The sequence below is a fragment of the Diadema setosum genome, chromosome 14 (genome assembly GCF_964275005.1).
Source record: "Diadema setosum chromosome 14, eeDiaSeto1, whole genome shotgun sequence".
NCBI classification, from domain to species: Eukaryota; Metazoa; Echinodermata; class Echinoidea; order Diadematoida; family Diadematidae; genus Diadema; species Diadema setosum.
In genome coordinates, this window is record NC_092698.1 from 15,733,567 (window position 1) to 15,757,582 (window position 24,016).

At 37.7% G+C, this 24,016-nt stretch overlaps 1 protein-coding gene across 1 annotated transcript; it reads right to left on the reverse strand.

Annotated features, from left to right (window-relative positions):
• Positions 1-8,191: 8,191 nt before the first annotated feature.
• Positions 8,192-22,494, reverse strand: LOC140237647 (uncharacterized). The gene is made up of 5 exons (XM_072317574.1): positions 22,489-22,494; positions 18,226-19,038; positions 11,908-12,073; positions 10,412-10,638; positions 8,192-10,135 (listed from the first exon to the last, which is right to left on the reverse strand). The coding sequence occupies exons 2-5, from the start codon at positions 19,024-19,026 to the stop codon at positions 9,803-9,805; spliced, it is 1,527 nt and encodes a 508-aa protein (XP_072173675.1). The 5' UTR covers positions 19,027-19,038; positions 22,489-22,494; the 3' UTR covers positions 8,192-9,802.
• Positions 22,495-24,016: the final 1,522 nt, after the last annotated feature.

Genomic DNA, 24,016 nt, shown 5'->3' on the forward strand with positions numbered 1-24,016 from the left:
CCTTTTTTGATATACCTTGTTTGAGATATTTCCCTCATTTAGATACTTTAGGAATCACTTATACTGAAGATGGATGAAGTAGAGACATACTCAGAACAAGTTACACCCAAAATCTCTCTAACATAAGTTCTCTAACTTGATTATATCGCCCGTCACTCAAGCTGTAATTCATGATTACAAATTGACGCAATCACACTTATAACTCACATCTTTCACCACTTACTATATACAGTATATCATACATACAAGTAGAAATGGAGACAAGTAGAATTGAATATGGTGTATCAAGAAGTTTCTTACCTTGACAAAAGAAGAAGGGAGGAGACACGTCTTAGTGGGTTGTATGGGCACAAGCAGCAATCAAAAAGTGATGGGTTAGCTGATGCTGCTTTGGCCACATGCTACCCTCTCCTTTGTTCTCGACTCTTCCACTCTTGTGTAGGGGTGAGAGAAGATCTCTCACAGAGGGATTATATGTTTCACATAGGACATAGCTTATATAACAAAAAAATGGGGGGGGGGGCATATTTTCCTGTGGGTTCTACACTACTGAAAACTCTCTTGTATTAGTAGATTTAGTCAATGACCCCTCCTATTGGTAACCAGTCTATCATGTTTGTCGCCCTCAAGCGCCGATAACGAGTCGACACAGATAGATCGTTCTGCATGCGCAGTAAATGTTGATGGCAGGTGTTATGGTTATGTAAATGAAGGAATAAAAATTCGTTCAAGAGCTTTGTGGTATTGAGGTGGAGTAGGTGATTAATCTGATTTTAAACAGTTAATGGAATTGAATAAGAGGAAAATGATTGCTAAAAGTGTATGTATTAACGATGAGGTAGTTTTTGATTCTAAGGAAATAATTAGAGAAATGTTGAGAATTTTGATTTTTATACATTTGGTAATAGCAGATATTTTTTTTTTCAAGATTTGCCAACATTAAGTAGGAATTCTATTCTATTCAATCCTGTGAGAGGGATATAATTAAAAGAGAAAGTAAAATCATTTTGAATCAGATGAAATCAAATAAATCTCCAGGAAATGATAGAATTTTATATTACATTCTGGTCAGTAATAGGGGATGTGGTGTTGGAAAGTTTTAATGAGGCATATAATAGAAGAGAATTGTCTGCTTCTCAAAAACAAGGTGTAATAACCTTGATACATAAGGAAGGAAAAGATTCTTTATACATAAAGAATTACAGGCCTATTTCATTATTGACTGTAGATTACAAGATACTTGCGAAAGTTTTGTCAAACCGTATTAAGCATGTTTTGCATGAAATAATTAATGTTGATCAAGTTGGATATGTAAAAGGAAGAAATATTGGAGAGGCTATTCGATTGATTGATGATATGATTTTTTATACATCGAGCTGTGGCTTACCTGGTTATATGTTTGCAATCGATTTTGAGACAGCTTTCGATTCGATCCGTCATACATTTTTGCAAAAAGTTTTGAATATATTTGGTTTTGGACCAATGTTATATAATTGGGTTGAAATATTGTATTTGAATAGCTGTAGTTGTGTTATAAATGGTAAGGAGTCTACTGGTTATTTCCCAATACAGAAGGGGGTAAGGCAAGGAGATCCTTTATCCCCGTATTTATTCATTATGTGTATTGAAATTTTGGCACAGGCAATAAGGAAGAATTCTAATATTCATGGGTTAATGGTTGATAATGTTGAAATTAAACAAATTCTTTATGCTGATGATGTTACTTTATTTCTTAAGGATCGAAATTCTGTTGAGGAGGTTAAAAAATTATTTGAAGCATTTTATCAAATTTCCGGTTTAAAAGTTAATAATGAGAAAACATATGTGTTGTTATTAGGTATTCCGAGGGATGAATGTGCGTTGCCTTTTAGAGTAGAACATATGGTTAAAATATTAGGAATATATTTTTCTTTGAACCCTGATGTTAAAGAAGCTATGAATTATAAGGAGATTTTGAGTAAGATAAAGAGATTATTATCATGGTGGAAAAAGAGGGATTTAACGCTGATGGGGAAAGTTCAATTAGTAACGCTTTTTGTTTTACCAAAGCTGATTTATATTTCATTACTCATGGTTACACCCGATTGGGTATTCGCGGAGTTAGATAAGGTAGTGTTTGATTTTATTTGGAGGGGAAGAAATAAAATAAAAAGGTATATTTTGTATTTAGATTATGATAGGGGAGGATTAAAGTTCATTAATTTTCGAGTGTTTGTTAAAGCACAAAGAATTATGTGGATTAGGCGTTTGATTTTAGGGGATCATAGTATGAAGTGGAAGTTTCTTGTTTACATAAATGATTTCTGTAGACCATCAGATATTCTTTCTTTCATTCTGTTTGCGGATGATTCAAATCTATTTTTTCGCATAATAATCCTCTTACCCTTGTAAATACATTAAATTCTGAATTAGAAAAAAGTCGCTCAATGGATAAAAGCTAATAAATTATCTCTCAATCTTCAAAAAACAAAATATATGCTTTTTAGCAACTCCATAGAGGCACTACCTGTTGATAGGCACTACCTGTTGATGGCACGCCACTGGAAAATGTTTCTTATGTCAAATTTCTGGGAATAACAGTGTTGATAATAAGCTTTCATGGAAATTGCATATTGATAGTATATGTATGATTATTTCACGAAATATTGGTATAATTAACAAGGTTAAATTTGGTTTTCCTTTATCGTCCCTGTTTACATTATATTCATCCCTCATATTGCCTTATTTAAATTATGGTATTCTTGTATGGGGAAATACATATCAAACACTCTTGGATAAATTACTTCTGCTACAAAAGAAGTCACTGCGTATTATATGTCACTCTGCATTTTTGTCTCATACTGATCCGTTATTTTTTGAAAATAAAATATTCAAAATCAAAGATTTGTATTTGTTTGATTTAGGACAATTTATGTATAATTATAATAAAAATAATCTTCCAGATATATTTGAAACAATGTTTTCAAAAAATCAATCCGTTCACAATTATCCAACAAGGCGATCCAATGAATTCCATTTGCCATTTTTTAGGACTTTGCTGGCTCAGCACACCTTCATCTACGAGGGGCCAAAGTATTGGAACTCACTTCCCAACGATATAGTATCAGCACAAACTTTGAATTCTTTTAAGAACAAATTAGAATTATTTTTTATTGAAATCTTATGATATACAACCGAATTAGGTTCGGTTTTATTGTCTCAATGAAGTCATCTTTTTTGTAAGCATTAAGAAATCATACAGAAATCATCTTTTTAAGAAAATAATCTGTCAAACATAAGTTTTCCTCATATTATTTCTATTGTACCAGACAACAGTGTTTCTATTCTCTTTCTCTCTTTTTTTTTTATGTCCGTTCTTCTGCATTAATACCGGTATATGTACCCAAGCCTTCGCAATATCAATCCAGGGAGCGTTTTGATTGCACTTACATCATGAAGTCCAGTGTGCTTGTGTCCACGATGGCGCGTGTTGCACCATAGTCTCATTTCCCCTTTTTTCTTCTTTTTCCTTTTTTTTTCTTTCTTTTTTCCCTTCCTAAGTTAATTTCATGTCAGTTGACATTGGTTTCTTTGATTTTGTGTATGTATTTTCCAAGGGTCCCATACCCTACAAGCTTTGCTTTTTAGTGGGACCCTCCATTTCCATTCTAATCCTTGTATTATGTAATACCTTAGAAAAGGAACTTATGTTGTTACTCGTGATCACATGTACGTTTTCTTTGAAATTGTTACAAATATGTTCTGTTAATGCATTGTATATAATTTTCCCTGTTTATTTAATGGAAATGGAAATAAAAGTTGAAGTTGAAGTTGAAGTTGAAGTTGAAGTTGAAGTTATGTTTTAAGTTTTTCACTAAATCGGTGGGAGATATTCTTATTTTTTTTATAATAAGGCGATTTTAGGGTTGTTGAAGTCAACTTTACCAGAATTTTATAATGGCATGTTGCAGGTTTGGATGGAAAGTAGGAGTTTGATTCTGAAAGCTGATTAAAAAAGGAATGAGGTAATTTTGATAATAAATTTATTTTGATTGATGGAAATACAATATTTGATAAAGAGTTATTCCTTAAGGAATGTATATAAAGTTCATCACTTGGTAGATGTAAATGGGGAATTTAAGGTGAGAAGAGAGTTTTTAAGATTAGGATTTAGTGAAGAAATGATTGGTAAAATGTATTAAATATTTTTAGCTTTACCGTCATCACGGAAGGGTACATTAAAACGAGAAATTAATATGGAGGATAATCAAATGAAAATTGAATATTATTTGCAGAATAAAATATATCATATACAGGATATAACATCAAAACTTATTTATAAAGTATTGATGCGGGATGGAATTGAAACATCATCAGCATTTAATAACTTAGTTGGTTTATATGATTTCGAGGAAATAGATATTAGATAGATTTTTCTAAGGCCTTGGAAGTCTATTCTTCATTGTAAGCTGCGTGAATTTCAATATAAAATGTTGTATGGATTAATATATACTTTTTTTTTAAAGTGCCGTTCGAAGGTTGGCGACTATGGACCTCCACTCTGTTCTGTTCATGGCCGCCTTACTACATGCGGCCACACTCTTTCCTGTCCATTCCTTTATGTTGTTACACCACACACTGCGCTGGCGTCCTCTGCATCTCCTGCCTTCTATATATAATCCCTTCCAGTACACTTTTTTCGGATGTTCTGATGTCTTTTAACAAGGCCAAAATATTTGAGTTTTCTTGATTTAATGTCTTTCATCAAGGTTTTTGTGACATTCAGTTGATCTAGAACACACTGATTTGTTTTCCTGTCTGACCATGATATACGGCCCAGGCGTCTGAATATCCACATCTCGAATGCAGCCAGCCTTTTCATATCATCCAAGTACAATGTCCATGTTTCACAACAGTAAAGGAGCTTTGAATGCACGTAACATCTTACTAGCCTGAGCTTGGTTGCAGTAGATATCTTCCTTGATGTTAACATTTTACTCATTTGGGTAAACTTAGTTTTAGCTATTCCAATTCTTCTCCTAATTTCTCCACCATTCTTCCCATCTTCATAAACATTTTGTCCTAAATATGTGAATTCACTGACTTGTTCCAGGAGAGTGTTGCTGATAGAGATGTTTACCCTTGGTATTTCCACCTTTCGAGATATTACCATCGTTTTGGTCTTTGTCACATTCATGTCCAAGCCAAATGCCTTACTTTGGCGGTATATGACATCAACAATTGTTTGCAGGTCTTGTTCATTATCAGCTAGCAACACAGTATCATCCGCATATCTCAGATTATTTATCATTACTCCACTAACGTTAATTCCAGGCATGCCTTCAATGCTTTGAAAAATGCATTCTGTGTACAGATTAAACAAACTAGGTGACATGATGCATCCCTGACGAACACCTCGTTTGATTTCTGCATAATCGGAAAATTCACTGTCAATCCACTGTTATACTAAAGCTAAGTTATTTTCTTTTGGTTTTGCAGGAGATAATCAATGTACATTTTGTCATTCTGAGGTTGAACATTTGTTTCTTGAATACGGGAAAGCTAATCAGATTTGGAAATTGTGCAGTCAAGTTTTTGTTTTACCCCAGATGCAAAATTTAGATTAACAATCTGTTCATGTAGGTATTAAAATACAGGATATTGGAAAAGGGCAACTCATAAACCATTTGATACTATTGATAAAATGGATGATATTTGTATTTTCGAAGGAAAAGAAAGGCCCCCATTGATAAGAAATATTAAAGAAAGAATGTTAGAAAGTCAAGAAGAAGAAAGGAAATTAGCAATGAAACGAGGTACGCTGGACTTACACGACAGGAAATGGAATCAATTTATAACACGGTGATTCTTACCCCACATCTATTGCTACCATTTGTATTTTTTTCTCTCTTTTTGTGCATGTTTGTTGTGTGGTTGATTGTTGGTGAACAGGTTCTGTGTGTGTGTGTGTTTGTGTGTGTGTGTGTGTGTGTGTGTGTGTGTGTGCTTAAATACAGGTGTATGCACTTGTATCTGTGGCGGAGTGAGGTATACCTGGAGTAGGCCTAGAGTGGGAAGTGTTGATGAGGTGATTCGGGTGAGCGATGGAGGGGTAATGCTTTATAGGTATAGATTATGTGAAGACATTGATCATGTACATTTGTAAAGCTTTTGTATGTATATGTGTACACAGGTATGTAGGCTTTTCGTTGACCCCTTAACAATAATTGATTCTATTATTTAATAATTACTGCTGTGACGAGTATGTGAACGCAGTCAATGGGTATATATTGTATTGTGTATTGTACATACATATTGGTTTTGCTGACCCATTATCAAGAAATGATTTTATTATTTAATAGTTATTGTGGGGATGAGTATATTTGTGACGCAGTTACTGTGTATTATTTGTGTATAGTAGAATAATCAGAAATTGACACAATGACAGTCCTAAGAATTACTTTGTAATATTTTGTAATATGTTTGAAATGTCACACAGCTAGCAAAAACAACTGAATGTTCAATTGTAATCAAGGATGGATGATGGAATCGAAATAAAATATTGTTTGAAACAAAAACAAAAACAACGCATATGATTACTTTGTATGTTATGAAGCTAGACTAAGGCACATGCGTCGTGTACATAATGTTATTATCATTCATATAGTTATATTTACGTAGCGTTTTTTTTTTTTTTTTTCAGTGACCAGGTAAATTAGTGAATGAATTCACCATGCGGTATCTAAATTGTAAAATGAATTTCAATGACTTCTATAGAGTGCATCACTTTCTGTGTTGGATTACATAAAATGTGACTTTCACTACTGATATCAAATGTATACAACGGTACAATTATCCAAAACAGGTAAATTTCCATTTACTACAGACATACATTATTCAAAATTGATCAAGAAACTGTCTGGTCTCATAACATCTCTTTCTTCTTTCTTTTTTTTTTGCGTCTTTTTCTCAAAAGTGACGCTCGCTACATAGAATCATAAGTAATGACGGCGAGAGATGTGTTTGTTAGAAAATACGATTATAATATGCCTATTACTCTAAAAGTTTCTTCCAAACGTTCAAACGTAATGCACTGTAAGAAATATATTGCTCATAATGCTTTTGTAAGATTTGGTCACAATAAAACAGCGGATGTCTAGCATGTGTCGTGAGCATATTTGTTTTCGGTTGTGACGTGGCGTGAACTTATAATAGCGTAAATAAAGTTACGTTTTCTTCCCCATTGCCCAATCTGTCTTAAAATATGAGTGACTACATGTCCAAATAGGAAACTTGCGTCAATATTAATCGGATACACCCGTGAGTTTCCATCTGACAGTTTCAAACGAGCATTATTATTATTATTATTATTATTATTATTATCATTGTTGTTGTTATTATTATTATTATTCATTATTATTATTATCATCATCATCATCATTATCCTGCAGTGCCTTCTTGTCGGTGATTAGTTTTCCTATTTCCCACGAGAGTACGCTCGCACACAAAGACTAGATAAATATGAAAGATGTGTTTTACATGGTTATATAAGATTAGAATATCCTTGTTATAATTCATATCTTCATATCAAGTGTTGGCATCATGCATTCCTGCATGGAAATGCAAGTAATGTCCTTCTTTACTCATGTGTGTGTGTGTGTGTGTGTGTGCACTTGCGTGCGTGCAGTGTGGCATGTGTGAGTGTAACTGATTGTATTTGACTCTTTTTTTTTTTTCTGGGGACCTACCCCCACAAGCATCTGTTTCCATGTATAGGTTCCCCTGCACATAATCTTAATCATCCAGTATGAATGTAACTTACTTCAGACTGATTTAATTTCATTTGGTGTCATGTAATATTATCATACTCTTCACATACATTGAATTTACAAAATATGTGTCACTTTTCATTGGTGTCCCGGATGTATGTTATACATACAACAATGTATAATTTGTGCGGAGAATTAATAAATGAAATTAAAATGAAATGAAATATATCTTTAAAATACCGACAGATATATTGTCTGGTGTTACAAAATTAATCATTTCCTCTTATAGATCATGGCATAATTCAAAACTTGATAAGGTTTGTATCATATAGATTGCGCAATCCTCCTTAGTACAAAGTGTATAATGCAAACAATCTATACATGTACATGTATATACAGAAACTTCTTTTAGAAAAGTAGAAGAGCGAGTTTCGAAGCAATGGTTTCAGAAAAACAAATGCCTTGAATGGAAAGAACCTTGTAGCTTTCTTCCCAGCCCTTTTATTTCTATTTGACCTCTTACAATATTATCTTAGAAACACTTCCATCACACTGATTTCACGATGAAACGGCTGCTCCGAGACCAACCCACAGCAAACAGAGACTATTTGCCACGCCCATTCTTGTTGCCATGTGAACAATTTATGCCAAACGGTTCCCATACACCTTGCTTTAGAGACTGAAACTAACCACACAACGCAATCAAGTACAGTCACGCAGTGCTTACCTGTGTATACGTACCTCGATCTAGCATGTCTAGTCATTTCAGGGCAGCCAATATTACTCAAAAAAGGATGAAAAATTACTGTTTTGCGACCTATGAATATTCCACCGGTGGCTCAGCGATCAATATGATACTAGTAATTGTTTAAACTGCAAGAATGGATGTGATGCTGACGAGTTGCCTATTTATTCACTTATTGTATGACCACATCACAGTGAGTGAGGCACACAGCTGATATATAGTTGATGCTGCTGAGAAAGTGGCGTGTGTACCATCGATCAAACAGAATTAAATACACAAACTATACGGGGATAGAGCCATCTTCCTGTTCGGTCTATACGGTTATGATTGGGAAATTTTCCCGAAAATTACAGCAGAATTGAATACAGATTAATTTCATCTGTAATTTCATTAATAATATCATAAATAGATAAATAAAATGAATCATTAAATTAATTTAACGATTGAATATGAAATAAATACGTACATAAACAATTTCATTCCCCGTAATGTTATACAGTACGTCTGTATGATCAACTTTTCCTGAGTTCACTTCAATGTTTGACGAGACTAAAAAGGACAGTTGACCGTTACTCTGATTTTGGTCTCATAGGGTACTCAAGAATCTTATTATGTAACCTTGATAATGATGATAAACGTGATTGACAAAATTGATAGAAAGATTAAGGCACAAGGCTGCTATTTTCTTTGCCAAAAGTTTGTGATTTATTTTTTTAAGTGATGATGACTTAACCTTATAATTGAGATACCACTTGAATATGCACACCATAAGACTCACTCAAAGGTCAGCTACTGGTCATAATTTTCCAGTCAAACTATCGTTGCTAAATTTAGGTGTACGTTAAGCCTTGATAAACTTTTTTGATCTCTCTGTTTATATAGTGTCAACAAAGATAACACAGCAATGAACAATCACGATCAGGGAGACTGTGGTGTATTTAAAATCCACAACATCCTTGCTCAAATACAGCGAAATAGAAGAAAGTGAGGATTTATGATTTTTCATGTCTATATTCTTAGGGTATTGCCACCACATGACAAGGACACCTTCGTGAAAATGTCAGTCTGACACTATCCCAGAATTGTATCTCTCATAGTTTATCAGAAATCTATGATCATTCATCAGCATAAATAATTAATTCTTTGAAAATTCCTCCTTTCAAGATATCTCACCTAAAAAAGTGAAAATCAAAGCGAAAAGAAAGCATAACTCCATTTGACTACATACGTTTTATGACTGGCATAAGGGAATCTGAGCACATAACAATGCCTCAGCAATAGCTGGCGCCCTCATGTATATTCGAATTATTCATTTGTAATTGGCAACCATCGTTCTCCTTGATCCACCGTGACGTCCCCTGAAGTCGCGGTATTTTCTTCCTCCCCTCTCCGTCGCGACAGCTCGTGTTCGCCGGTAGTACGGTCCCGGGCGACTGGACTGCTGGTAATTTACCTCACGGCCATCGCACGCGCGGTAGTCCTGCTCAAGGTGGTTGCCGTGTGAAGACGAAGACACCGTCGACCAGGACGACGAGGACTCACTGCCGCGATCGCTGAAGTCGTCAGGATGTGGCATTGATGCATGTTCTTTGGTACGATCCTCATAGACGATCAAACGTTGCTGAACCCGTTGAAGTTCATTCTGGGAGGGGGAAAGAAGTCTATACTGCATTTACATTTTCCTGTTTGTATGTTCACTTCCTTGGATTCCCCTTTGTTTTCTGATAAAGGGCAGCTCCGAGGCCATTCACAACAAGCACCTTACGTTGCAATTAGTGTCGTATGTTGCACTGGTTGCAATGATAATGATACCACAGTCGCTGAAAAGACCATAGTGTTTTGAAGGTGGGAAGAGAACAACAACAACTACTAGTAGATTGAATAATGAACATTTACGTATTACAAACGACAAAGATACCTTAGTTTTCTGAAGTTCTGCTCTCAGTTTCTTGTCTCCCCGTCGCGATTCCTTTGCTTCGGCTTTACTTCTTTGCTCGGATTTTCCCGACTGACCGAGTCTCGCCGAAAGCTCGTGATTCTGTCTCCGAAGCTCCTCGATCTGGCTCTCGTAGTGGAACATCTGTTGAACACTCAAACCGATATCGGACCCCGGTGGTACCTGGAAGTCGTCTCGCTCTAGGAAGGCTACCGTCGAAAAAAAAAAAAAAAATGTGCAAGGAGTAGGAACAATCATGAGAAAAGACATTTCACATGGTAGTCTATACAGCAGGCAATCTATCCCTGGATAGCTACTTATAAGCTGTATTAGTATGAGGGGAAGAGAGGGTTGGTGGAGGGGAGTCATCGACCTTTTCTCTTTGTGTCTGTCTGTTGGCATATACCCCCCACACGCACACACACACACACACCACCACCACCACCACCACCACCGGATTTGAAGCATTAGTGACACCACGGTCAGGCGAATCGTTTTTGGTGATTTTAACGGGTTTTCTAGATGATATTATGTGTGGCATCTGCTTACAGCAAGGATTCTTGTGCTAAATATCACAAGATCAGATCCATGACTTTATCAATCATTCGTATTTCAAAGTGTGTACAAGAATTGAAAATTCAGCAGAGAAAAAAAAAAGTCATATTCCGCACTTTTCGTGTGATGCTACGAGAAATGAGCAATAGAATAAGAATTGCAGGTGTAATGTAGTTCTGGAATATACATTTTACGAAAAATACTGGTCAAATATAATACCCAGCTCTTTATACCCCAAACTGGAGATTTTCTTTTTGGAATGTGATCCCTGCCAGAAATAATGGTGATGAAGATGATGTTGACGACTATGCTGTTGTTGCTATTCTTGGTTTGTATCAAACCTGGCAGTCAAGTGAAAAAGTGATATGATTAAAGAGTTCTTAAACAAGGAATGCAAGGTGTTCTCTTTTTTTTTTTTCAGTATTAAGCGTTATTCCAATAGCAGCTGCCATATTACCACAAAGAAGTGTGATTCAAAAGGGGGCTTTGCAAATAATGGGCTGCTACAATAAAACAACCTTTGATAATCACAATAGAGAGTTACAGATCTGGAAGCAACCTACAACCAAAGGTCCTGTGTTGTAAATCACACGAGACTAGTTTGATTAGGAAGATCGCTCTAGGTAATATTGCAACATTAGAAAAAAAAGAAAGAAATCCATTTGTTGTTATAATGTCACGTGAATGCTTTGGAACAAGAAATCAGATTAACAGTACAACAATACGAGCAAGTTTTATCTTGTTTGTTTTTGTAGTGTTGTTTTATTATTTTATTTGCTTATTTATTTATCTATGTATGTAATATTCATCTATCTATCTATCTATCTATCTATCTATCTATCTATCTATTTATCTTTCCATCTACTCATCTGTATATATCCATCGATCATTCTGTCTATGTATCAAGGAAATCAATCTCATACCAGTCTTTTCCGGCGGCAAGGTTGTGGCTCTGTCGGCACTCAAGTCGATGTTTGGGGATGCTTTGCCGTCCTCCTCGAAACTCCACACTGCGCGACGCGGGAGACGGTTGAAAGGGCCCAAGCGGTATCCGGCTTTTACCTTCACCCGGAACATCGGCAACGGCAACTAGAAAGCGACACACACGTATGCACATGCAAACACATTGAAAGATTCAGTCCGTTTCGTGTTTGGCATGTTTCTATCTTCTGTAGAGCATCTTACAGTTCGATACAGTTCTCACATTTCCAAGGGTTATTTTTAGGGTTTTTGTTTCTTGTTATTTAGCTAAAACCTCTCCCAGAGATCCGTATCGATATATAAAAAAAAATAAAGAATATGGTTTTTCCACTGAAAAATATCATAAGTTTTTTGAATCTGTGAGAAGCCAAAACAAATGAATTCCTCTATCTAACGTGTCTAAACGAAAGCGTGTCCAGCCCCCGAATAAAGTGTATTTTGCAGAGGGGTTCATTGTCATCATCCACACCTAATTAGCTTGTACGGCTTTTAAAAAATTATTTCAAGATTCGTTTAGTTCTTGTACGAAAATTTAATAAATGATGGGGTTCGATCGGGCTGGTCCATTACAAAACACCGGATTGTGTGAGACCTAAATCTTTTTTTTTTTCATTTGGGGCACGACGGATGGCTATACCCATGGAGCTATTATAGGTGTAATGAGAAGTTGTAGTCATTTTTATAATCGAGGTTCAAGTCTCGGAGCAGTGTGTTTGAGTTTGGCCTGTTCCCGATTGATTTATCGGTGCATGACACCTTCTGAAAACGTCAATAGACATGATAGAAAATATAATGACCTTAGAAAGTCACAATTGGATCATGACGGCATTGAATGACAATCAACATCGAAGTTATGCAATGATTGTGCTCTACCCGATTTGACTTTACCTGGAGAATGCTTGGTTTAATGAAGTTATAATATTTCCGCTGTACAGTGTATAATACTTACTTTCATTTCGAAGTTGATTTGTATTTGAACTTTTAGTGATTCTACTTCTTTCAGGTTTGCATTCAGCTTTCATTGTCTTATGCGTAATCAAAATGTGTTGGTATATGTCAGAGTAGTAGTAGTACGTAGTAGTAGTAATGTGTTGGTGGTAGTAGTAGTAGTGGTGTATAGTGATAGTAGAAGCCCGTTGCATAAAAGTTACAGTTATGGTAATTTTGCCATCCAATGGTAACTACCATGGCAACAATACTCAACAACCAATCAAAATTAAGAATTCCATGGAAGTTACCACTGGATGGCAAAGTTACCATAATAGTAACTTTTATGCAACGGGCCCCAGGTGGTAGCGGTAGTATAGTAGTAGTATTAGTGGTAGTAGTGGTAGTAGTAGTAGTAGTAGAAGTAGTAGTAAGTAGTAGTAGCAACGGCGTAAATCCATACTGAGGAGTGGGGGGGGGGGGGGGGGGATGGTCACCATCACCACGATTACAAGCCCATAACCGGACCGGCGCAGCCTTTTTTTTTTGGGGGGGGGGGGGTGGGGGAGAAGCTTTGTGCCCCCCTCCCCCCCCCCCACACACACACACTTTACAGGGATCGGATGCCCCACTCCTTTGCATGAAATATAAAGTGGGAGAAAAGTGGCAGCAACAACATAAAGACTTTTTGTTCTTGTTGCTTTTTTTTTTCCTTGTCAGACGACTTTCGGCGGAAAATCAGACCTTAAAAGTATGAAAACATTTTCTTTTTGGAAATATCTGTGAGAGGGAGCGGAACGACCGAACGGGGGAAGGGTGTGTATGGGGGGGGGGGGGGTATCCCTCTCCCACACGAGGAAGATTTTGCATTTTCAGACCTGAAATTCAGCGATCTGGTGCTCACTTGTGGTGAAAATTTTGTTTTCTTTTCTTTAAAAAAACAATAAGAAAATGAAATATTCACAATATATTATTGAATCTGGTATTTTTCCAAACAAACTTAAAATTGCCAAAGTAATACCAGTTTTTAAAAGTGGTCAAAGTCATGATGTTAATAACTATAGACCTATATCTGTGTTATCTGTTTTTTCTAAAATTCTTGAGAAATGTATATATGATAGATTACTGTTATTTTTAGACAAATATGATATAATAACACCATGTCAATATGGATTTCGTTCTGGGCACTCCACGTCCCATGCTTTGATTAACCTTATTTCAAAAGTAACTAATGCACTTAATTTTCATCAATCAATTATTGGTCTGTTTTTAGACTTAAGCAAGGCTTTTGATTCTTTAGATCATTCTATTTTATTAGATAAGTTATATATTTATGGTATCCGAGGTAATTTGTTCAAATTGTTTTCAAGTTATTTGGATAATCGGAAACAATTTGTATTGGTTAATAGATGTAAATCTGAGTTGTGTAGCCTGGGATGTGGAGTGCCTCAGGGTTCAATACTTGGTCCACTTTTATTTCTCATTTACATCAATGATATTTGCAATGTCACAGAAAAAATACAGTTCATTTTATATGCAGATGATACCAGTTTGTTTATGTCTGATGATAATATTAATACTTTATTGTTACGTTTTAATGAAGAGATTCAAAAAATTTATGATTGGCTTCTTATGAACAAATTAGTTTTGAATGTAAAGAAAACTCAATGTATGATTTTTACTAATAAGAAAATTGATATACAGAATTCAGCAATTTATATGAATAACAATCTTATGAAAATTACGAGTTCATTGTCATTTCTTGGCGTTATTATTGATAATAAATTATCTTGGCATAAACATATTGATTCGGTCTGCAATAAGATTTCTAAATGTATCGGTATTTTATACAAATTACGATATTTTCCTCACAATATTTTATGCATGATTTATAACGCTATTATATTAAGTCAACTTCAATATGGAAACATTGCTTGGGCAAATACATCAAATTATTCTATGGTCAGACTTTTCCGTCTACAGAAGAAAGCAATGAGAATTATATGTCACGCCAATTATCTTGCCTCCACTAAACCTCTTTTTATGAAATGTAATGTTTTAGATATTTTTGAATTGAACAAATATATTATTGGTGTATTTATGTATTTATGTTTTAAAAATTGTATTCCCCCAAGTCTTTCTTCCTTGTTTCAGTTAAATAGTGCTATTCATTCGTATTGTTTGAGAAATCCTCTGAATTATCATTTACCTCTTAATAGAACAAATGTTGGTTTATATTCTGTTTTGTATAGAGGACCTCTAATTTGGAATAATTTGCCACAGTCAATTAAAATGAGTCCATCTTTAAATGTTTTTAAACGAAGATTTAAATTATTCTTATTGGGAAAAGAAAAGTAATCTACACATTCGGGTATTACTCTGTGTTTGTTTGTTGTTTGTTTGTCTCTATGTGTCTATTGTTGAATATGTTTTAATATCTATGCATATTTATTTGTACAATTTGATATGACTTTTATTATAAATGCTTTTGCTATGGTGGCAGCTGCTTATAAAACTTTGTTTTTCTTGCTGTCTCCACATTCTGTTACATTTTTATTGTCAATTTGAATTTATTTATATACTTTGTCTGAATGTTTTTTATCTGTTTGAATGAAATAAACGCGAATTGAATTGAATTGCGAATTGAATTGAATGACAAAATCGTGGTATTTCAGCTCTTGCTGTGCGACATCACTGTGAAGGCCTACTAAATAATGGGGCCTATCATCGGCGTAGACAGGATTTGATCTTAGGAGGAGCGGTTATGTGAGGGAACGAATAAAGCGAGGGGGGAGGGTATGGTAGGGGGGTTTCCCCCTCCTACGGTAAAATCTCTTTGCGTTGAAAATTTTGACATTTTTCAGTCCAAAAACTGCCGTTTGTAGCTATATTCTTCGCTTTGGAAATTAAGGGGGGCACACCAGGCGCAACTGCTGTCAATCACTGGCAGCAACATCAGGAGAATGGCATAGCGATTAAATGCGAGCGAGCGGAGCGAGCGAGCATGAAAATTTTAACATTTTACAGTCTAAAAACTGCCGTTTGTAGCTATACTTTTTCGCTTTGGAAATTAAGGGGGGCCGCATCAGGCGCAACTGCCGGCAATCGGGCAGCAACATCAGAATGGCATAACGATTAAATGCGAGCGAGCGAAGCGAGTGAGCTTGAAAATTTTGATATTTTACAGTCCCACATGTCCTTTGTGGCTGTACTAGTATTTTTTCGCTTTGGAAATTAAGGGGGGGGGGGGCGCACCGGGCGAAAACTGCTGGCAATTACTGGCAGCAACATCAGGAGAATGGCATAATGATTAAATGCGAGCGAGCGAAGCGAATGAGCTTGAAAATTTTGACAATTTCCAGTCCCAAAAACTGTCGTTTGTAGCTATATTTTTCGCTTTGGAAATTAAGGGGGCGCACCGGGTAAAAACTGTTGGCAATTACTGGCAGAAACATCAGGAGAATGGCATAATGATTAAATGCGAGCGAGCGAAGCGAGCGAGCTTCAAAATTTTGACATTTGACAGTCCAAAAACTGCCGTTTGTAGCTATATTTTTCGCTTTGGAAATTAAGGGGGCGCACCGGGCGAAAACTGCTGGCAATTTATACTGGCAGAAACATCAGGAGAGTGGAATAATAATTACATGCGAGCGAGCGAAGCGAGCGAGCTTCAAAAATTTGACATTTTACAGTCCCCAAACTGCCGTTTGTAGCTATATTTTTCGCTTTGGAAATTAAGGGGGGCGCACCTGCTCACAATCACTGGCAGCAACATCACGAGAATGGCATAGCGATTAAATACGAGCGAGCGGAGCGAGTGAGCATGAAAATGTTAACATTTTACAGTCTAAAAACTGCCGTTTGTAGCTATCATGACTTTTTCGCTTTGGAAATTAAATTAGGGGGCACACCGAGTGCAACTGCCGGCAATTACTGGCAGCAACATCAGGAGAATGGCATAGCGGTTAAATGCGAGCGAGCGGAGCGAGCGAGCTTGAAAATTTTGACATTTTACAGTCCAAAGGCTGCCGTTTGTGGCTGTATTTTTTCGCTTTGGAAATCAAGGGGGCACACCGGGCGCAACTGCCGGCAATTACTGGCAGCAACATCAGGAGAATGGCATACTGATTAAATGCTAGCGAGCGAAGCGAGTGAGCTTGAAAATTTTGACATTTTCCAGTCCTAAAAACTGTCGTTTGTAGCTATATTTTCGCTTTGGAAATTAAGGGGGGCGCACCGGCTGCGCCTGCTGTCAATCACTGGCAGCAACATCAGGAGAATGGCAAAGCGGTTAAATGCGAACGAGCGGAGCGAGCGAGCTTTAAAATTTTAAAATTTTACACTCCAAAAACTGCCGTTTGTAGCTATATTTTTCGCTTTTGTTTGTCCCACTTTTATTTGAGAACCATCCCCCCCCCATCGACGCCTCTATACAATTAGGTTGCTTTTGTTAAGTGAAAGATCTGCTGCACACTCTTTGATAAATTAGGGAATATACGTCTATGTCAAAAGTGTACAAAGTTTATCCCTTATCCTGTATAGCGGACCTTTTGCATGTTCATGATTGCAATACAACGATCTGGTGCATAGTTCTGGCGATATTTGGATAATTTTCCATTAAGAAAGTTCGAGATTTGTCCTCATCTCGGGAATTGCTTGGGGGATAAATGATTTGTCTGTCTAAACACTTCCTTTGGGGCGGGGCAAATGCCCCTTTGCCCCCCATAGATTCGACGTCCCTGATCTTCCCTTGGTATGCCCATAGATGTATCCTGACTGAGTCATCAGTCACTGTCGTTTCTCAGGAATGATTCAGGAAATGGAGGGGATTCAATTATGGCGATAAAGTTGTTGTTATTGTTTGTTTGTATGTTTTCGTACATATTTTGCAGATGGTCCCCAGTTACTCGCGTCATAGCATGTTTACATGTAGACCTATACTATTTGACGTTGTCAACGCCTGAGCCATACCTTACAGTGTATGTCGATGTTACTTTCTTCGCGAGCGAGCGAAGCGAGCGAGCGCTTGAGAAAATTATACATTTTCCTACAAGATAGAATACTGTTCAGCTCTGTTACCTGTCTGAAGGCCGGCGTACAAACGTCATGCTATATGCCAAAATTGATACAATCACATTTCTGCTTCCTCCATTTTTTCCCTTCAAAATTCAGGGGGGGGGGGATGATTGTACAGGCCATCCCCCCCTCCTCCATTTCAGGGGGGGGGGGATATATCCCCCCCCCATCCCCCCCGGGATTTACGCCCATGAGTAGTAGTGGTAGTAGTAGTAAAAGTAGCACTAGCGGCATGCATTAGTCCCATATAAACCTACCGATTTCCCGGTCAAGTCTTCAACATCCGTGATATTGAGCAGCTCCATAGTGTGCATCAAGGAGTCAAGGTAGGCTTCGAGACGCCAGTTACGATCGCCCAAAAACGTCCCCTCCACCAATGCTCGCTGAAGCTGCTTTTCCAGGTCGGCAATCTTGTCGCGCAGCTTCTCGTTCACCATCGTCATTGCCTGCTCGGGTTTGATCGATGTCGCCTGATCGGCGGCTACGGCCTCCTGGCCGCTGTGATCGCTGCTAACGGAACCAAGTGATGGCGTTCTTCCCAGAGTGATGTCGGAGAATGGTTGGGAGTGTGAATCCGGACCATGTTGGGGCATGTAGCGAATCCCTGACCCCGTGAAGGTATCCGGTTTGCTGCCAAAAGTAGCAGGCATGTGTTGCCGTGGTGATGACGCCGGAAGCGACATGCAGTCTTCGTACACGCTTACGCTAGACGTGCTTGAGGACTGAGACGGGCTCTGCGGGCCGTCGCAGCTTCCGTACGGTACCCCTTGGGAGCCCGGAATTCCACACCCAAATTGCGGATATGTAGGTGGCTGAAGATTTGGCGGTGCCATTGGTAACCGAGGCTTCGAAGTGGTGAAAACTGCCAAGGGTTGATTAGCATTGCGATCAATGGTGACGACTCCCTCAGGTGGGGTTGTCATGAGAACGCCGGGCGAAGGCACTATAGGGGCAGCCCCACCGCTCCGGTGAATAAAGCGGGGAATTCCCTGTTCGTGACGAGGCTGTGGCACGTTGCATTCCACTTGCACGAATGGCACGAACGTGTCGCCCATCATCAAATCCTGTAGCTGATCTGAGCATACATTCATGAACCTAAAAAGAAGTTTTTTAAGATTTCAAGTCGTGCATTTTGTGTTTTGAGTATGCCTGGGCTAGGCGCCAAATCTTATCACAATCAACAAAATTTTCACCACTTACATGTACCACTTTTGTCCAATACAAAATCTAAAATCGTATATAATATATATAAAATCGTATAAGATGCATTCTTACTCCAAACACCCAGAGTAAAACATGGGTATGGTGATCGTGCTTTTTCCGTTATGGGACCAAAATTGTGGAATCAGTTACCTCTTCAGTTAAGGGAACTGTCATCTACAGAGTCATTCAAATCCAAACTTAAAACTTATCTGTTCCTTTCATACTGAGGAATGTAATTGCTGTATGTCATTAATATTGGATTAATATTGTATTTTAAATTGATATATGATGTATTCTTTATTTGGTATATATTTGCTTTTGTTTACCATTTTTTTTTCTTTGTTGAAATGTTTGAATATGTATATGCATGTAAATATATGAAATTTTTTCATTTTTGAAGCGCCATGAGCACTGAAAAGTGGACCTGTGCGCTATACAAGTAGCCACTATTATTATTATTATTATTATTATTATTATTATTATTATTATTATTATTATTATTATTATTATATACAAGTAGTGAATGAGTCTTGAAAGAAAATCACGTTGGGGAGGATTCGGAAACCCTTGTTTCTGGCTCCCATCAGGTTTATTTATTTATCTATTTATTTCAGTTTTCTTTACCCAGGGTATAGCCCCATCAGTGGTTTGCACACTGTTATCCTAGGGGGCCCTAAGGTGGGCTTTATGTTGAATTGAATTGAATTAAATTATTATTATCATTTTTTTTTTGCTCATTGTGGTCACTTAAAAAGCAATGATATCTAGTAAGCAAGCAAAATGGGGACACCGGCTTGAAGTCTCCTCCAAAGGAATGCTGGTAAAGTGCCTTCCCCATCATGGAGAGCAAAGCTGTTGCTGTATGGGACTCGAACCACAGGCCTTGTGGCCATGTATGATATATAACATCCGTGGTCTGGATAGCTCATCCCAGTTGTGTCTAGCGTTGCTCTGAAGGTCACTGCTATACAGATCTACAACATATTTTAAACTACAAGGGTATATCGGCTGGGAGTGGTTCTGAGAAGGTTCAAATTTACTATGACCGTGATGTCGCCCAAATCGAGTGAAACGGTAAAAACAGGAGAGGAAAATTAAAATGACTATAATGAATGACGTTTATGGTAAAGGCGTATCTAGGGGGGGGGGGGGGGCAAGGGGGGCACGTGCCCCGGGCGCCACTCCTTGGGGGCGCAAAAAAACGAGAAAAAAAAAACGAAGAAGAAGAAGAAAAAAAAAACCGAAGAAGAAGAAAAAAAAAAAGAAAAGAAGAAGAAGAAGGAAAAAAAATCGCCCGGAAGGGGGAGGGAGATTGGTGGGGGGCAGAAAACCAAATCAAACAAGATAAAAACAAAACATGAAGATAACGCGGACAAAATGACAATGTTTATTGTGTTCACACAAAAATCCATGTTCTGTGAGCTGAAATAAAACAATTTTCGGCTCGCTCGCTGCGCTCGCTCGCCAAAATGTACATAAAAAGGAAGGTAAGAACAAAACGTGATAATGACAAAATGACAGTGTCTATTGTGTTCGCACATGTCATTTTATATTTAGCAGGCAAAATGTTTCACGGAGCAGCGGCTGCAATTTCATTCGTTCTGAAGCGATCGCCAATTGGATCAAAAGAAGGCGCCAACGGTTTCGAACATACGGGGGGGGGGGGGGTGCGCAAAAACCCCCGAATCAAACAAGATAATAACAAAACGCAATGATGACGCGGAAATATACAAATTTCGGCTCACTCGCTCGTACTAATTTAGAGTATTTTTTCAAGTCCTCAGTTTGTTGGTATAAATCGTTATCTATAAGGCCGTCACTATATCTTGATTAGAATTGTAAGATTTAATAAGCAAAAAATGACAACAGTTTCATGATTTGTAAGATGAAATACTAAAATTTTCGGCTCGCTCGCTGCGCTCGCTTCGCCAAAATTTGTATAAAAAAAGAGAACAAGATAAGAACAAAACGTGACGATGAGGCGGACAAAATGATAATGTATATTGTGTTCACTCATGTCATTTTATATTCAGCAGGAAAAATGTTACACGGAGCAGCGACTGCAATTTCATTCGTTCTGAAGCGATCGCCGATTGAATCAAAAGAGGACGCCAACGGTTTCAAACATACGGGGGAGGGGGCGCAAAAAAAAAATAAAAAAGATAAGAAAAAGACGTAATGATGACGCAGAAATATACAAAGTTCGGCTCACTTGCTCGTACTAATTTAGAGTATTTTTTCAAGTCCTCAGTTTGTTGGTATAAATCGATATCTATAAGGTCGTCACTATAATTGTGAGATTTAATAAGCAAAAAATGACAAGAATTCCATGTTTTGTAAGCTGAAATACAAAAATTTTCGGCTCGCTCGCTGCGCTCGCTCGCCAAAATTTATATAAAAAAAGATGAGAACATACGTGGTGATGACAAGGACATATACAAATTTCAGCTCACTCGCGCGCACTAATCAAGAATATTTTTTAAGTCCTCAGTTTTTTTGGTATAAATCGTTATCTATAAGGCCGTCCCTATATCTTGATTAGAATTGTAAGATTTGGTAAGCAAAAAATGACAAGAATTCCATGTTTTGTAAGCTGAAATACAAAAATTTTCGGCTCGCTCGCTGCGCTCGCTCACCAAAATGTATCAAAATTCATTACATTTAAATCACCCTCAAAAGATCCCTTTTAAGTGCTTGAAAAAGCATCATGTGGACTTTGTTTAAAGTCCCTACCGGGATGGGGTTGGGGTTGAACACTTTTTCAGAAATTAGGGGCGCAATTTTCCTGCTTGCCCCGGGCGCCGTTTTCCCTAGATACGCCACTGCCTACATTTAAATAAACACGGCGTGACTAAGTTTTCCACTTTATGTTTCCAGATCATAGAAATGTTGCAAAAGTTTGCAACAATTATTGTAACAATCTAATTTGTGAATCATGAAGGATGCAACAGAGGTAGTGACACGTGAACCTCGAGCAAACAGTATTAAGGGAAACAGTACGGGAGGCTTATTATCCCCCCCCCCCCCACCATAATGAGGAAGGAAGAAACAACGAGGAAATAACCAGTGATTTTATGGGTTAAAGGACAACGAGATCGATTAACCCGAGACCACGGATAAGCTTTCGGAAAACCACCGCCAGGAAATAATATCGAAGGGTACATTCGACCCAAAATTGGATGCATCTTCCTCATCTATACCTCCCCCCCCCCCCAACCAAATGTGAAATATGATGTCGATTATTAACATTAATTAGGCACCAATGCTGGTAACTGTTGACCCTTTTGGCAAACACGAAGGCTGATAATATTACTCACGTTTCGTTGTAGGCTGTGACGTTGGGTTTTTTGTGTTGAATCAGTCGGAGATGCAGAATGTAATGGAAATCCTGGCTGTTTCATCAACGATCAATCTTCATTTGATGACTGTCATGCTTTTTTCAGTGCGCATAATGCACCATAGAAGCGCGCGTCAAAATACCACATGGCGCTTGCTAGTGACGTCATAACAACCTACTTTCTGCTCGCCTAGGGTAGGGAGCTTTAGATTTTAGACGCGCGGACGTTCAAAGAGAAAAAAACATGATCTGAGTGTGCGCAGTAACTTGATCCGCGCTACTGCGCACGCTCAGATCGTGTTTTTTTTTCTCTTTGAACGTCCGCGCGTCTAAAATCGAAAGCTCCCTTTTTCTATAAAGCATAGGGAATGCGCAGAAGTGACTGTCTTTACTTTTTTCATGACTGTATATTCCGGGCATCATCATTGGTTAATCTTCCACTGAAGATTTGCTTTAAATGTGTTTCGTAAATTAGGTCCCGTGTCGCTGTTGTTGTTTTTATGTTTTGCATAATTGCTAATATTTTATGCACATTAACTACTCCATCCATGAATATTTTCCGTATTCCGTGATGACATAATCTATCACATACCACGAGAAGATAAAATCGTTACCTCCTCCTGTTCTCACGAAATACAGCAAGTATCCGGCCAAGTGTCATATCAGACATGATGCCTTCCCTTTTGTATTTCGTGAACAAGGAGGGGGTATTGTAACCACCTTGAAGTAGGGAGGGCCTACCTAACAATACCTATAGAGAACACAGTTTCTTTGTTTGTTGATCTATTTCCGTCACAATCAATCAGGCATATACAAATATGAAAAATAATGCAATGTTAAGAGCGGCTGGATGAGCCTCACTCAGTAAATATTGCCATCATGGCTTATTGTTTTTCAGGAGGGTCCAGTTACATTTACAAATCATTTACTGCATAAACTACTAATTACACAATTACAAACGAACAAATCAAAAAACGTCCCCCCCCCATCCCCTACATAAAAAACCCCAGCATAATAAACAGTACTGATCATGGAAGTAAGGGAGGAATCTTTCTATTGAAAACTCCCTGCAATAACATCCATGTCAGGACCCATTGTCTTTCCTTCCCGACTTATACAAAACACACACACACACACACGCACACACACACACACACACTCACACGGACACACACAACTGCACAAACACACAAACACATCAACAGACAGACATAAAAAACTAAAATAACAACAAATCAGTGTTATCAATATCGATAAAAACTGTTGCAATCAGTAGGTACATTATTTCACTTCAATTGAACCGAAGTCACCGGCACTTTGGGTTCATTAACATCTCACTTTGTGATTTACAACTGGCAACAGAATGATGAGATCCACGGGCATTCATCCGGTTGTACCTGATCAAACTTCCTTCAACAAAGAAGCTCGTATCAGTTCTCTCTTATAAAATATGGGAAAATGCCTAGAGGATCAAGACTTTCCGGTATACACGCAATCGAGTTGTTATT

Excerpts from the sequence above, each read along its gene's own strand:
- LOC140237647 (XM_072317574.1), bottom strand. The coding sequence starts at position 19,026 with ATGATGGGCGACACGTTCGTGCCATTCGTGCAAGTGGAATGCAACGTG. Across the intron at positions 10,639-11,907 it reads CTTGCCGCCGGAAAAGACTG|CCTTCCTAGAGCGAGACGAC; the intron begins GTATGAGATTGA and ends TTTCGACGGTAG. Across the intron at positions 10,136-10,411 it reads CAGAACTTCAGAAAACTAAG|AATGAACTTCAACGGGTTCA; the intron begins GTATCTTTGTCG and ends TCCCCCTCCCAG.